This window comes from Humulus lupulus, chromosome X (genome assembly GCF_963169125.1).
Source record: "Humulus lupulus chromosome X, drHumLupu1.1, whole genome shotgun sequence".
Classification (NCBI taxonomy): domain Eukaryota; kingdom Viridiplantae; phylum Streptophyta; class Magnoliopsida; order Rosales; family Cannabaceae; genus Humulus; species Humulus lupulus.
In genome coordinates this window covers 86,136,880-86,152,599 of record NC_084802.1, presented here as the reverse complement: position 1 = coordinate 86,152,599, position 15,720 = coordinate 86,136,880, and the positions used below count along the sequence as shown (strand labels likewise).

Sequence of the window (15,720 nt, the reverse complement as noted above, 5' to 3'; positions counted from 1 at the left end):
TGCAACTTATTTTTCTTTGTTATTCTGACCTTGTTTGCTTGTTGCAGTGTTTTCTCAGGTGATCTATTGTATGATTGAGCTAGAAGACTTTGAACTAGCTCCTATTGACCCCAAGATTGAACGTACAGTTAGAATAAAACTAAGGGAATAACGAGCACAAAATCGCCTTAATATGGTTGAAGAGGTTGAAGGAGTTGAGGATGCTAATAATATCGCTAACGCGATTGCTATGACTGAAGATAGAGAGAGCCGTAAGGGAGTATGCTGCCCCCATGTTCAATGAGCTCAATCTGGGCATTGTTAGGCATCAAATTCAAGCACCCCAATTTGAGTTGAAGCCCGTGATGTTCCAAATGTTGTAGACAGTGGGTCAATTTAGTGGGCTACCCACTGAGGATCCTCATCTTCATCTTCGTTCAATTTTGGAGGTGAGCGATTTTTTCAAGCTACAAGGAGTGAGTGAAGAGGCCCTAAGGTTAAGATTGTTCCCTTTCTCTTTGAGGGATCGAGCTAGAGCTTGGCTCAGCACTCTTCCTCCTAACTCGGTGACTACATGGAATGAGTTTGCTGAAAAATTCTTGATGAAGTACTTCCCTCCTACCAAAAATGCCAAGTTTTGCAATGAAACCATGTCCTTTCAGTAGTTGGAAGATGAATCCTTTTGTGAAGCTTGGGAGAGATTTATAGAGTTATTGAGCAAGTGCCCACACCATGGGATTCCACATTGTATACAAATGGAAATATTCTATAATGGGCTCAATTCTTCCACTCGCATGGTGTTGGATGCTTCAGCTAATGGGGCTATTCTCTCTAAGTCCTACAATGAAGCCTATGAGATATTGGAGAGGATTGCTAGCAACAATTACCAATGGTCTAATGCTAGAGCCTCAACAAGTCGAAAAGTAGCGGGTTGACTTGAAGTGGATGCATTAACAACTTTGACTGCTCAAGTTTCATCAATGACTAACCTTCTCAAGAACATGAGTTTGGGGGGAATGGTACAACCAACTGCTATGGGACAAGTAGCCGATGTGTCTTGTGTTTATTGTGGAGATGGACACACATTTGAGAGTTGTCCTTTGAATCCCACTTCAGTTTGTTATGTGGGGAATCAAAATGCCAACCGTAATAACCCATATTCAAACTCTTATAATTCGGGGTGGAGGCGGCATCCAAATTTCTCATAGGGGGGGGGGGGGTCAAGGAGCTAGTTCAAACCGAGCACCGATGCAAAACAAGCCTACATATCCACCGAGATTTTCTCAACAACCACCAAGAGCTCAACCACCACCTCCTCGAGTGTCTCAATAAAGCTCGTTGGAGAGTTTAATGAAAGAATATATGGCCAAGAATGATGCTGTGATTCACAGCCAAGCATCATCCTTGAGGAACCTAGAGATTCAAATGGGACAACTAGCTAATGAGTTAAGGAATAGACCACAAGGCACCTTGCCTAGTGATACCAAAAATCAATGGAGGGATGGTAAGGAGCATTGCAAAGCGATTACCTTGAGGAGTGGTAAAAATATAGAGTTGAATGAGGATAATCCTAAGAGCAAAAACGAGCCCACTTCAATCCAAAGTAGCGTGGAAAAGTAAGAAAGAGTTGTGAGTTCGAAAATGTCAAATGTTGATCCTGAAGCAAATGTTGCAGCAATTCCTCAGAAAAATGCATCAGAGAAGCCAATGAGCAAGCCACCTCCACCATTTCCTCAGCGATTTCAAAAGCAGCAACAAGATGGTCAATTCCAAAGATTTTTAGATGTTTTGAAACAACTTCACAACAATATACCGTTGGTGGAAGCTTTGGAACAAATGACCAACTATGTGAAGTTTTTGAAGGATATTTTAACCAAGAAGAGGAGACTTGGAGAATTTGAAACGGTGGCTTTGACTGAAGGTTGTAGTGCTATATTAAAGAATAAAATTCCTCCTAAATTGAAAGATCTGGGTAGTTTTACAATTCCTTGTTCTATTGGTGGTAGAGATGTTGGTAGGGCACTTTGTGACATGGGGGTTAGTATTAATTTGATGCCCATGTCGATTTTCAAGAAGTTGGGAATTAAAGAAGCAAGGCCAACCACTGTCACTTTGCAATTAGCAGATCGATCTATGGCACACCCAGAAGGCAAGATTGAAGATGTACTTGTGCAAGTTGATAAACTCATTTTTCTGGCGGATTTCATTATTCTTGATTATGAAGTGGATAGATATGTTACAATAATTTTGGGAAGACCATTTCTTGCCACCGGAAGGACTTTGAATGACGTTAAAAATGGAGAGCTTACTATGAGAGTGAATGACCAACAAGTGACCTTTAATGTGTTCAATTCTATGAAGTTTCCGGATGAGATTGAGGAAGGCTCTTCTTTGAGTGTGATTGATACTATTGTGGCTGAAAAATTGCTAGAAGAAACTTGTAAAGATGGATTGGGAGTGATTTCACTTGAAGAGCTAAAAGAAATGAGTGAAGAGCAAGAAACCCAAGTTACATGGGTAGAATCCAAGCAGCCTTTTACTAAAGTTGGAAGGAATTTTGAGTCCTTAGAGTTATTGGAAAGAAATTTCAAGCCTTCCAAGCCATCTATTCAAGAGCCACCAAAGTTGGAATTGAAGCCTTTGCCAAGTCATTTGAAGTATGCTTATTTGGGTTGTGAAGAGACTTTACTGGTGATTATTTCTACATTGTTGGGGGTTGAAAAAGAGAATATGTTGCTTGATGTGTTGAAGAAATACAAGAAGGCTATTGGTTGGACTATGGCTGATATAAAGGGTATAAGTCCATCACTTTGTATGCATAAGATTTTGCTGGAGGATACCTGTAGCAATTATGTTGAACAAAAATGAAGGCTTAATCCCATTATGAAGGAAGTGGTAAAAAAGGAGGTGATTAAGTGGCTTGATGCTGGTATTATTTACCCAATCTCAGATAGTTCGTGGGTTAGCCTGGTTCAATGTGTTCCCAAGAAAGGGGGAGTCACTGCGGTAGCTAATGATAACAATGATTTGATTCCCACAAGGATGGTGACGGGTTGGCGTGTTTGTATGGATTATCGGAAGCTAAATAAAGCAATAAGAAAAGATCATTTCTCGCCGCCTTTTATTGATCAAATGCTTGATAGACTAGCAGGGAAGGAGTATTATTGTTTTTTGGATGGGTATTCAGGCTATAATCAAATTTCTATTGCTCCTGAAGATCAAGGAAAAACTATGTTTACGTGCCCATATGGGACATTTGCTTTCAGGAGGATGTCTTTTGGATTATGTAATGCACCCGCCACATTTCAATGTTGCATGACAGGTATTTTTTCAGTTCTGGTGGAGAAAACACTTGAAGTGTTTATGGATGATTTTTCAGTGTTTGGTGAATCTTATGATGCTTGTTTGGCTAATCTTGAAAAAGTGTTAAAGAGATGTGAAGAAACAAACTTGGTGCTTAATTGGGAAAAATGCCATTTTATGGTGCAAGAAGGCATTGTATTGAGTCATCATATTTCTAACAAAGGCATTGAGGTAGATAGAGCCAAGATTGAAATCATTGAGATAATGCCACCACCTACTCCAGTCAAGGGAATTTGAAGTTTCTTGGGGGCATGCAGGATTCTATAGGAGGTTTATCAAAGATTTCTAAAAAATCTCTAAGCCTCTTTTTTCCTTGCTTGAGCAAAATCAAGCATTTGAGTTCGCTAAAGAGTGTCAAGAAGCATTTGTGACTTTGAAGAAAGCTCTTGTCACCGCACCCATCATTGTAACTTCGGATTGGTCTCTTCCTTTTGAATTGGTGTTTGATGCTAGAGACTTTGCTATTGATGTTGTGCTTGGGCAGCGAAAAGAGAAGGTTTTTCATTCCATTTATTATGCAAGCAAGACACTAGCCGATGCTCAATTGAACTATACCACCACCGAGAAAGAACTTTTGGCGGTGGTGTTTGCTTTTGACAAGTTTAGAGCTTATCTTGTGGGGACTAAAGTGGTGGTTTACACAGATCATTCAGCAATCAAGTATCTTGTAGCCAAGAAGGATGCTAAGCCAAGACTTATTTCATGGGTTCTTCTTCTTCAAGAATTTGACTTGGAGATTCGGGATAGAAAAGGAACGAAGAACCAAGTGGCTGACCATTTATCTAGACTTGTGGCCGGTAATGAGAAACAAGGTGAAGGCCCTATTAAAGAGACATTCCCCGATGAGCAATTGTTGGTTGTTAACCAAGTCACTACTTAATGATATGCTGATTTTGTCAATTATTTGGTGAGTGGTTTGCAACCACCTGATTTGAATAGGCAACAGCTCAAGAAATTCTTTCATGATGTGAGATTTTATTATTGGGGTAAGCCCTATTTGTACAAGAAATGTCCAGATCGAATCATGAAGTTTCGAGTATACTAGAGCATTGTCATTCAGCTCCTTATGGTGGACATTTTGGTGGGCAAAGGACAGCAACTAAAGTTTTTCAATCGGGGTACTATTGGCCTTCTATTTTCAAGGATGCTCACAAATTTTCTCAAAGATGTGATCGATGCCAACGTGTTGGAAATATTTCAGCAAGGAATGAAATGCATTTGAATTGCATCCTTGAAGTGGAATTGTTCGATGTTTGGGGAATTGACATTATGGGGCCATTTCCACCGTCATTCGGGAATTTGTATATCTTTGTGGCGGTTGACTATGTCTCTAAATGGGTTGAAGCAGTGGCGAGTCCTACCAATGGTTCCAAGGTTGTCATGAAGTTCGTACATGAGCATGTTTTCACCCGCCTTGGCACTCCAAGGGCGCTTATAAGTGATGAAGGCACCCACTTTGTGAACAAGATTTTGGCGGCCTTGTTGGCCAAATATAGTGTAAAACATAAGATTGCAACAGCCTACCACCCTCAAACAAATGGTCAAGCGGAAATATCCAATAGAGAGATGAAAGGAATTCTAGAGAAAGTGGTGAAGCCTAGTAGAAAAGATTGGGCTCAAAGATTGGATGATGCTCTTTGGGCCTATAGAATTGCTTTCAAAACCCCTTTTGGAATGTCACCGTATTGTTTGGCTTTTGGGAAAGCTTGCCATTTTCCCGTTGAGTTGGAGCATAAGGCATATTGGGCCACTAAGAAGTTGAATATGGATCTCCAAGTTGTTGGAGAAGCTCGTAAATTACAATTAAATGAGTTGGAAGAGATGAGATTTTTCTCCTATGAAAATGCTAAGCTGTATAATGAGAAAACTAAGAGGTGACAAGACCAGAAAATTCAATCTTGAGTCTTTGAGAAGGGACAGCAAGTGTTGCTCTTTAACTCGTGCTTGAAGTTGTTTCCTGGCAAATTGAAGTCCCGTTGGTCAGGCCCATTCACCGTGGTGAAAGTTTATCCCTTTTGAGTAGTTGAAGTTCGAGAAGATCAATCTGGAAGGGAGATTAAAGTGAATGGGTTATGCTTGAAACATTATTGGGGAGGTGAGGTCGACCATGAGAAGACCTCTATCACTTTGGAAGATCCTTAAAGTAGCTGTTGTTTTGGGTTGTAAAGTGATTTAGGCACTATCTTTAAGACAACCCAAAAGCAGAAGTGTAAAATACTATGTTTATAAAAAAACAAAACATATAGATATTTGTTTTTCTAAGTTCTTTTAGTTCTTTATTTTTGTTAGTTTAATTTCATGAGATTGTGTTGTTTTTGGAAGTGGTGTTACGTTTATTCTTGTGTTTCAAGGGTTCACAAGTGAGAAATTGGTGTTCTGGAAGTAACTTTTGGGTATGATGGTTTTGAAATCTTTTTGCTTCATCAAGCAAGGAGCAAAAATGGGTCTCATTTCTGAAAAAAGGAGGTGTTCCGTCAAAAGTTTTGCTGAAGAAATTTTTTGTCAATTTGGAGCATGCACAAGTCTGGGGCATGGTCTTGTTCAGAGAATAAAATAAAAAGAAAAAAAATAATTACAAAAAAAAAAATATATTTGTAGTTATACTTATGCAGCAAAATAACCCCCAAACTTAAAACAATCCCTAACCCGAATGCCCTATTTCCTTTCTCTAGCCGCCATTACCGAAATTCCCACCATCACCACTATCTTCTTCATCACCTTCGACCACTCTCAACTAGCTCCCATGCATCCTGCCTTCTCTACCCGTCGACCCCTGTACTCTGAGAGCCCATGCGCCACACTTAGCCGAACGCGACCCATCACCTCAGAATCTAGGTGCAACTTCGTTAGCGCACTACTCAGAGGTGCGATTTTTCCTGTGTCGTCCTTCCTGTTGCCCTGCCTTGAGCCTAGCACCGTCAACCCGTATCTTTGCACAAACCAATCCAAGCCCAGGAGCCTCCAAGCCATAACCGAGCACAAACCAAACCGAGCCTAGGTGCGGTTCACTCTCTGCATACATCGTGAGTGCTCAGCTCTGACCAACACAGACTCATCACCTCTATTTTCTGAGATTGCCCCTGGGTAACTGCTTCCCTTTATTTTACCTTGTTACTTTGCATTTGAGCATCTGCAGTGGATTTTGTTGGGTGGTGTGGGCTTGTTATTTTGATATGTTTCTGTTTCTGTTGGGGCAACTATTGGATGTGTTGAGTAGGTTGTAACTCCAATTATATTATTGATTCTGTGTTGTTGTGGTATACTTGTCCTTTGTGACCAATATTACCCCACATACTCTCATAACCCTGCATATAAATGGCCATGAAAACAATAGCCCAAAAGAGAAAAGCCAAACCACACTTTACCCCACCACCATCCAAAAATATATCCACTGTTTCACACTCTACCCCACCACCATCACCCTCACCAGCCACTATCAATGACCCTACCACCATCACTACCAAACCATCAACTAAGAAAACCACCATCCCAATGTCCAAAAAGCCAGCCAACCCCGCATCACCCGTACCTCAACCCAAGCCATAAAAGATCACTACTACCACGAAAGTTTTGACCAATCTGAAACCTGCTGCTGTACCGACCCCTAAGACCAAGAAAAATCCAATTCTTTCAGTACCACTTCAGAAATTTGCTTCTGCTCAAGCCAAGGAGAAATATGAATCCATTAAGAAAAAGAAGTTTCTCCTTGAGAAAGGTTTTTTGCCTACTATTGCTGTGGTGCCAGCCTTCCTTAGTGACGTCATTGAGAAGAACAGTTGGGAAACTTTATGTCAAAAACCAAAACTTCCTATCATTCCTTTAGTGCGTGAATTTTACGCCAACATGGTGTCCTATGAGAATTCTGAAGTGGTTGTTAGAGGCAAGACTGTTTCATTTTCTGGTGCTGCTATCAACTCTGCGTTTGGGCTTGAAAATTTTGAGTGTGCTCTTTATAATGATATGGTAGTGGCCCCTACACCAGAAAATTTTGACAAGGCACTGCAACTTGTTGCATCTTCAGGCACTCAATGGTGTGTTTCTTTCAGCAGTGCGTGTACATTATTGCACACCTCTGCGTTACCTGAAGCTGGTGTGTGGTTGCATTTCCTTAAATGTCGCTTGTTTCCTACCACACATGACACATCGGTGTCGAAAGAGCGTGAGCTTCTGTTGCATTGCATTTTGGTCGGGCTTAGTATAGATGTGGGCAAGCTGATCACTTGGCAGATTGTTAGTTGTGCCAGCAAGAAGAAGGGCAAATTATTCTTTCCATCGCTCATCACTCAGTTATGCCTTAGAGGTGGGGTTCCTTATGATACAAGTGAGGATGTACTTTTTGAGCGTCGGGACATTGATTTTATCACTCCTTTTCAGCACTGCGAGCTAGTGTCTGAAGGTGGCCCATCCACCGCACCTCCCCCAGCAACCCCACTTGCTCCCACACTCGTAGACATCCTTGCTCAGCAACAGGAAATTCTTGGGCAGATGGTGTCTCTTGAAACTCAGCTGTAAGCATACTGGAAATATGCCAAGCAGCGAGATGCGATGTTAATCAAGTCCCTTCAGCGGAACTTCACCAGACCTACTACTGCCTTCCCCAACTCCATTTTGGAGAAGTGGGTCGCTCCGGTTGTTCACGAAGACTCTATTCCTTCGAATGCCAATTTCGAGGAATAGGCATGGGGAGTACCCTTAACCTAGCTTTTGTTCTTTACTTATTTTCTGGTTTGGTTTGTCCTGTTGTTTTCTTTTAGTAGTCCATTGTTTAGTTGTTGTTCCTATCTTTGTCTTGCTGTGTATAATGTCTTTGTCCTGTGGTTTAGTCGCTCTTTTGAGAATATTCTTTGTTTTTGTTAGTGTTTAACTAGGGGGCTCGATGACAATCTTGAAAAACTACAAAAATATAATATATCTAAGTTGAAGCTTAATGTCTTTCTTACTTAAGTTTTAAACTAATTTCTTTGGGTGTGAATGTTGCTAGCAGTTGATTGATGAGAGTGTTTTTCTTTTTAGTGTGTGCATTGCTTGATTAAACATTTTTGAGACCCTAGAAAGAGCTAGTTTCTTGTGAGAGCTTAAGTTTCTAGAATTACTTAGTGATTCTCCTTGAGGAGAAATCTTAGGCAACACCATACCGATGACATGATTTAGGCCATCCTTGGACCATTTGAGCCTTTGAAGCCTACCTTTTATGCATTTTTATCCCTAGTCACCCTGTTGAGCTTACGTGTCATTTTCTTGCTTAGCCACTTATTTGCCTAGCTATATATAATAATCTCTTTTCACCATACCCTTTATCACCTTGATCTTTATAGGATTTATTTGTTGTTGTATTTTAGGGGGTTGAGAGGAGTAGAGTGTGCGAGAGGCATTGGATGAGCATTTTCATTTTCTTCTTTTGCTTTTTTCACAATTGGGGACAATGTTGATTTTAAGTTTGGGGGGAGAGTGTATTATCATTTTTCTTGTTCTCTTGCCATCTAGTTTTTTATCTTCATTCTAAAAAAAATAGAAAATCCAAAAAAAAAAAAAATTAAAAAGAAAAGATTATAAAGTACACTACCTTGCATTAATGCAAAGTTACAAAAAAATAAAAAATAAAAAGTCAAGAAAATAAAAAGAGAAAAAGTAATTTTTCTTGTAAATAAGTTTGGGTGTGTAACTCTTCAAATAAAAGAAAAGTTTGTTTTAGTTTGTGTCTTTGTATGTTAGTAATAAAGGCTAGTGGCAAGAGTTATATTTTGTTGTGGGGTTTTCTTTGGGGAAATTAATGTGTGCATTGATTTAGGTCCTAGAAAGGTTGAGGTGCTTAGGGTGATTTGAGAAATTAATCTCTCTTATCCTACCTTCACCCTAGCTTATCATTACAAGCTTGATAAAGTCCTGTTGATCTGTGGTGTTATAATGCTCCAAATTTCCTAATAAGGTTTAGAACCTTGATTAGGAGGCCGGGAGGGCCATAATTGATTTATTATGTTATTAAATGATAATATGCATGTTTAGGTGTATTAAATATGCATGTGAACCCATTTCTGATTAATTGGGTGATTTTCATATTTTGGTCATTTCGGGCATATTTGGCATATATGTGATATGTGTGTGGTGCTTTATTATTATTTGGTTATGCTAGGGTTACTCAGCACGAGACGATCCTAGGGGGTAAGCTAGTGGAATAGTCACAACGAGATTTATTCTTGACTCAGAGTGAGTTAAGGGGTATTTAGAGCATTACCGGGATATTGGGTAATGGGAATAAGTATTTGATGATAAATTGGTAGTTAATAAGATCAGGGGAAATTCTGAAGGTTTTGACTATTTTGCCCCCGGGGACATTTTCGGGATCCCGAGCGTTAGGATTTGTTTGAGGCTACTTAAGCTTGAAGTAACCTATTAAGAAATAAAAAGAACGTTCAGTAAGTTCTCTCTCCCTCAAAGTTCCATTTTTGTCTCCCGATCGCATTTTTGAAGGAAACTTAAGTTCTAGGACTTGGATTCAAGCAAGGATCAAGGCATAGTGATCCTAGGGAATATTAGAAGCTTATTAGCTGGAGGATTTAGTTGGGAACAACTCAATTGAAGGTAATCCAAGTTTTAAGTTCTACATTTTTAAAGTTTTTAAGCTTGAATTGGACTTTGTGTTTTGATGAGTTTTTTATTGATTTGAGACTTGGGTTTTGTTGGTTTTGGATCATGGGGATGTTTGGGAACTTTGATTTTTGGATTTGGAGATGTTTGGGTAGGTTTTAAAATGGTAAAATTGAGGAAAAATGGCTGGTTCGTTGTTGGGTTGCGACCTTGTTCTTGGGCGCTGCGGCCCAGGCTCGATGAAGCGAGTGGAGGATTTTGAAAAGGTTAGGGGCTGCAGCGCTTGGTTATGGGGTCGCGACACTTGGTGCCATTATGGCCAAATTGATGTTTTGAGCATGGGGACTCAAACCTTAGGCCTCGGGATCGTTCCTACTACCCGGTTTAATGGGATTCGATGTCCCAGAGGCTAGGTCTTGGTTTTGGGATTGGGTTTTAGAACTTGAACTCATTGGATCACCGTTTATGGTTGTGACTAGGTTATCACTAGAGGCTTGTAATCAAGATCATGCTTGTGGCTCGTTTATTGGTAACTTGTGCTTGGACCAAAGGTAAGAAAACACACCCCATATGTGACATGCATGGTTATTATTGAGGCATGTCGAGTGTGAAAATGTGATGCTTGTGGTGTAGGTAAAGGCAAAAGAAAGCTGAACCATCCTTGAGTTGGAGAGCTTAGGTGACGATGTGTACATATGTGGTTGCTCGACTGCCACGGCCAAGGGTTGAAAGATGAACTAGGGTTAAACCCTGTTTTGCCACTTAGATCGGCTGGTTGTAAATATTTTCTTGTAATAGACCTTTAAATTATATTTTTGGGATCCTAATGTATACAATAAACGTTTTAGTGAAACGTTATATCTTAACCAAAAAAATTTATCCCTAAACCGCTAATCATACTTAGTTACACGATTATGCCCAAATGGCTCGATTAGCGAGTTTAGTACTGTTTAAAATGCACACCGTAACGGTCCCTAGAGTTTAGGGCGTTACAATTTGGTATCAGAGCCTTGACCCAGCCGGAAGTGTGGCCGACAGGGACGTCGGGCCCGTTAGGGGGGTGATTGTGATAGTCAGAATCCCGTGATCCGTAAAGGGAAAGACTGGGTAAAAGCTGTGCAATCTCACATCGTCTGGGGAAGGTCAAGTGTGATGATTCTAAGACTGTGTAGGTATGGGACTACACAATTGAAGAGGGCTTAAATGGATTGATGGGTACTACCTATGCCAACAAGATGCATCTTCTTTTCGGTAGCCCATCACTTGAGAACTCCAAAGTTAAGCATGCTTGACTTGAAGTAATCTCAAGATGGGTGACCTCTTGGGAAGTTTTCCCAGGAAGCGTGTGAGTGAGGACAAAGCATGCTGGAAAGACTCGTGTTGGTTTGTAGGGCCAGTCGTCATTCCAGAAAGCAGCCATAGTGACATGGGGCGTTACAAATGGTATCAAAGCGAGCCAAGGTTTATGGGTTCCTGAAGACAAGCTGGGCATGTACACTCATCACTGAAGATAGCTTCACTCAGGGAATGGTAACTATTTCTGTAGTTATGTGCTTAATTGCTTAAATAGAATGTAAACGCTTTACCTACACATTGTATTAAGGAGCATGAGATTCTGATAGAGCTTAGCTCTTGACTATTTGATTACATGCTCCGTGAATATATATATATATATGAATGTGATCATATGATTACCTGCTCTATGAATATATAATTGTGATATTTGCATGTTGGAGTTGGAGGCATGGTGTGAATGTTGGAAGAGCAGGAATTATGATTGATGTATGAATGCCATGGGCATGTTATTATCACTGCAGTGGGTTGTGATTGTAGTGTGGTAAGATTGTTCCCATGGGGAAAGCTCTTGATATGCTCATCATGATTAATGGATCAAGTTATTGACTGCAGATTCAATCAGCATGTTTGTATCCATGGCAGATAATGAGGCCTGGTGGTGGTTATACAGAGGCTGGGAGTTACAGCCAGGGTTTTAGTTCTTCATCTGCTCCTATGAATTTTTAGCAGATGTTCACAGATTTGCAATTAAGATTGCAGAGGCATGAGGAAGAGATTAGGTGTTTGAAGCAACAACTTAATCTATTGGGGAACACTTCTTCCTTTGTTTTGCTAGGAGTGGCACCAGTTTTGGCTCAGCCTAGGGTTGAGAGCAGATGGGAATTTCTCTGTGGAAGATTCCAGGAGTATTACCCTCCAATCTTCGAGGGAGGCCTAGATCCATTCAGAGCTAAGCAATGGATGGGCATGATCAGTTCCATTCTCGATAGTATGGGGCTGGTAGGTCACGATAGGGTGATCTGTGCTACATATGTATTGCGGGATGATGCCCAAACGTGGTGGGAAGTAGTATCCCAGACACGAGATACAGCTGTGATGGATTGGAAAGAATTTAGGCAGTTGTTCAATGAAAAGTATTACTGTGATGTAGCCAAGACTACTAAGATAAATGAGTTTCTAAATCTCGTTCAGGGAAAGGCATCAGTAACCGAGTATGTTAACAAATTTGATGGGTTGGCCAATTTTGCTTTTGATATGGTACCCACAGTTGTATCTCAGAAGGAAAGGTTTATTTAAGGGTTGAATTCCAGAATAGCTCAGGGCATTAGAGCTACCCCAGTGCATGAAATCTCTACCTACGTTCAGGTGGTAAGGAAGGCTCTTGCTGTTGAGAGCATAAGAAATGAGAAGAAGAGTGCTGGAGAGCATGGAGCTCAGGTAGTGGTACCTCCACTTATTGGAGCGAGCAAGAATGAAAGCTGGAAGACTTGTCCAGTATGCACTCGGTGCAAGAAGCGTCATCTGGGAGAATGCCGAGCAAAGGCATGTTTCTTATGTGACATGGTTGGGCATTTCAAGAAGGATTTCAAGGATGAACAAAAAGGGATGGATAGCTCAACTCCAGCTCGAGTGTTTGTTCCGAGGAAGTCAGAGACTGAGACTAAGACTAGTTCCTCAAGAATGGCAGGTCAGCTTTCTAGTTCTTATTTTTGGTATTATGTTGACTGGTTTTTGGTGCCATGTTGTTTCTTTATTTGTTGCATATAGAGAAGCATGGAGATGCTATGCAGATCACATGGTTATGTTGTGGTGGGAATGCGATACTGTATTGGTAACTTAAGAGATGAGTTGGATTATGATGAAAAGGACTCATCAGTGGTTTTGATAAAGCTGGTTATGATTGTCTTGGTATGATTCAGTGTATGGATTGGTTAAGTAAGTGTGGGGCGATGTTAAAATTGCAAGGATAGGATAGTAGCTCTTGGGTTTGAAAGTGGGAAGCCTTGTGATAGTTGGCACTGTGCATGGATTTTGTATGCTGATGACATCTGTATTGAGAGCTAGAGTTTTATTGCAGGGAGATGCATGGAACTCTTAGCTAGTGTGGTGGATACCACTTAGATTGTGCCAGTGGGACCAGGACAGACTGGATTAGTTTGTGGGTTTCTAGATGTGCTTCCAGGGGACTTGCCAGGGTTTCCTTTATGTGGAAGGATAGAACGGTGATTGGAATAGTGCCAGGAATGGAATCAAATCTAGGGCACTGTTTGAATGGCTTTAGCAAAGTTGTAAGACCCAAGGGATTCAGTTATTGGATAGGATGGTATTTTCCAAGGTGGATCTTTGATCTGGTTATTACCAGCTAGAGATCAGAGAGAAGGATATACAGAAGACTGTTTTTATATCAGATAAGGGCATTGGGAGTGCTGAGTTATGATTTGAGAGGGTAATTAACGTTGAGATGTCTTGATGAATTAGATGGACAGAGTATTCAAAGGATTATTTGAATGGGATTTGTGATTGTTCTGGACGATGGTATTGTGATGTATTTCTCTGCGGAGATTTGCCAAGGTCAAGGAACGCGTGGGTAGGCAAGAGTTTCCTTGGATGGACAGGATATTATCTGTGCCTTGGGAAAGAGTTCTGAGTCTTCTTGCAGATCAGAATCAGTTAGTAGGTGGTTATGACACCTCAGTGACAGGGAAAAGGTTGCTTATGCCACATGTTGGTTAATGATCTGACCAGAACTAGAGTAGAGTTTCTGGTGGGCCGGGTGGCCAGTTTTATGTTTAAGATTATCATTTCGGAAAGGATTAAAAAGGGAAATAATTAAGTGAACCTCAGATAGGAAAGATTGAGTGGAAAGTCTTAGCTGGATTAGCTAAAGAATTAAACAGTGTCAGGTATGAATTTATTGAAGTATAAGGATCGGACTTGGTTTCCGATGGATACTGAGATTAATTGGGGGATTCTGGATGAATCTCATGCTACTCTTTTATTCTCTTTATTCAGGCATCATAACAGAGTACCAAAGTTTGAGGGTTTAGTATTGATGGCCTGGGATAGAGAGGGACATAATGGAATATGTGGTAAAGTTCTTAACCTGTTAGTAGGTAAAATCAAAATATTTGAATCAGTAAGGTCATTGCAGCCTTTGAGTATCCCATAGTGGAAATAAGGAAACATCGTGATGGGTTTCGCGGTGGCGCTGCCCAGGACAGTGGGCCAGTATGAGTTGGCATTGGGTCATCATGGACCAGTATTCCAAGTGAATTCATTCCTATCAGTAAGAGTAAATAACATAGCTGATCAGTATTCAGATCTCTCTGTGAGAGAGATAGTGCGCCTTCATGAAATTCAAGGCCAGTCTTATTAGATGAAGACTCCATTGTTACTTCTAGGTCATGGAAGGATTATGGAAGGCAATAAGTATATAGATGGAATTTAGTACAATTCATTATCCTCGGACTGATGAAAAATCAGAGAGAGAAAGAGAGTTATCTAGTATTTGAAAGGTACCTTAATGAGATGAGGTATGTTTAAGAATGTTCATCACCCGTTCATTGGAATAAGATGGGTGAGGTGTTAATTCTGGATCCTGAGGTGGTTCAGGGGACCATTGAGATTATTAGAGGTTAGAGCTTGGATGCTCACTTCTCAGAGTAAATGGAAAAGATTTATTGAATTGAAAAGTAGGAACATGGAGTTCCAAGTAGAAAATTGTATCTTCCTTCAAGTATCACCATGGAAAGGGGTGAGAGGTTAAGGGCAAGTTGAGCCCTAGATTGTTATGATCGTTTGAATCCTGGATAGGATCAGTTGGGTTGCCTATGGATTGGCCTTATCTTTGGCACTGTCAGTTGTACACAATGTATTTTATATTTCCATGCTGAGGACATGGGTTAAAAGAAACTCATGAATTGAGTTATGAGAATCTAGAGATTGAGGCTAAATTATCCTGTAAGGAATAGCCAGTCCAGATATGAAACAGAAAGAATAAGGTTTTGAGGAACAAAGTGTACCTTGAGTTAAGGTATGTTGCTGAAACAGTGAGGTCGAGGGAGCGACTTGGGGAAACTGGAATCAGTTGTGCGGAATTCTTATTCCGGGCAGTTCAGATAAATTTTGAGGATGAAATTTCTGTAAGGAGGAGATAATTGTAATGGCCCAAATTTCCTAATAAGGTTTAGGACCTTGATTAGGAGGTCGGGAGGGCCATAATTGATTTATTATGCTATTAAATGATAATATGCATGTGAACCCATTTCTGATTAATTGGGTTATTTTCATATTTTGGCCATTTCGGGCATATTTGGCCTATATGTGATATGTGTGTGGTGCTTTATTATTATTTGGTTATGCTATGGTTACTCAGCACGAGACAATCCTAGGAGGTAAGCTAGTGGAATAGCCACAACGGGATTTATTCTTGATTCGGAGTGAGTTAAGGGGTATTTAGAGATATTGGGTAATGGGAATAAGTATTTGATGATAAAT

The 15,720-nt window shown here is 40.4% G+C and overlaps 1 protein-coding gene and 1 non-coding gene across 2 annotated transcripts; one reads left to right on the top strand and one right to left on the bottom strand.

Moving 5' to 3' along the window:
* Positions 1 to 611: 611 nt before the first annotated feature.
* Positions 612 to 718, bottom strand: LOC133807942 (small nucleolar RNA R71). The gene has a single exon (XR_009879823.1). It is a non-coding gene; the product is annotated as a small nucleolar RNA R71 (small nucleolar RNA).
* Positions 719 to 1,815: 1,097 nt separating this feature from the next.
* Positions 1,816 to 2,847, top strand: LOC133806018 (uncharacterized). Its single transcript, XM_062244153.1, has one exon. The coding sequence runs from the start codon at positions 1,816 to 1,818 to the stop codon at positions 2,845 to 2,847; it is 1,032 nt and encodes a 343-aa protein (XP_062100137.1).
* Positions 2,848 to 15,720: the final 12,873 nt, after the last annotated feature.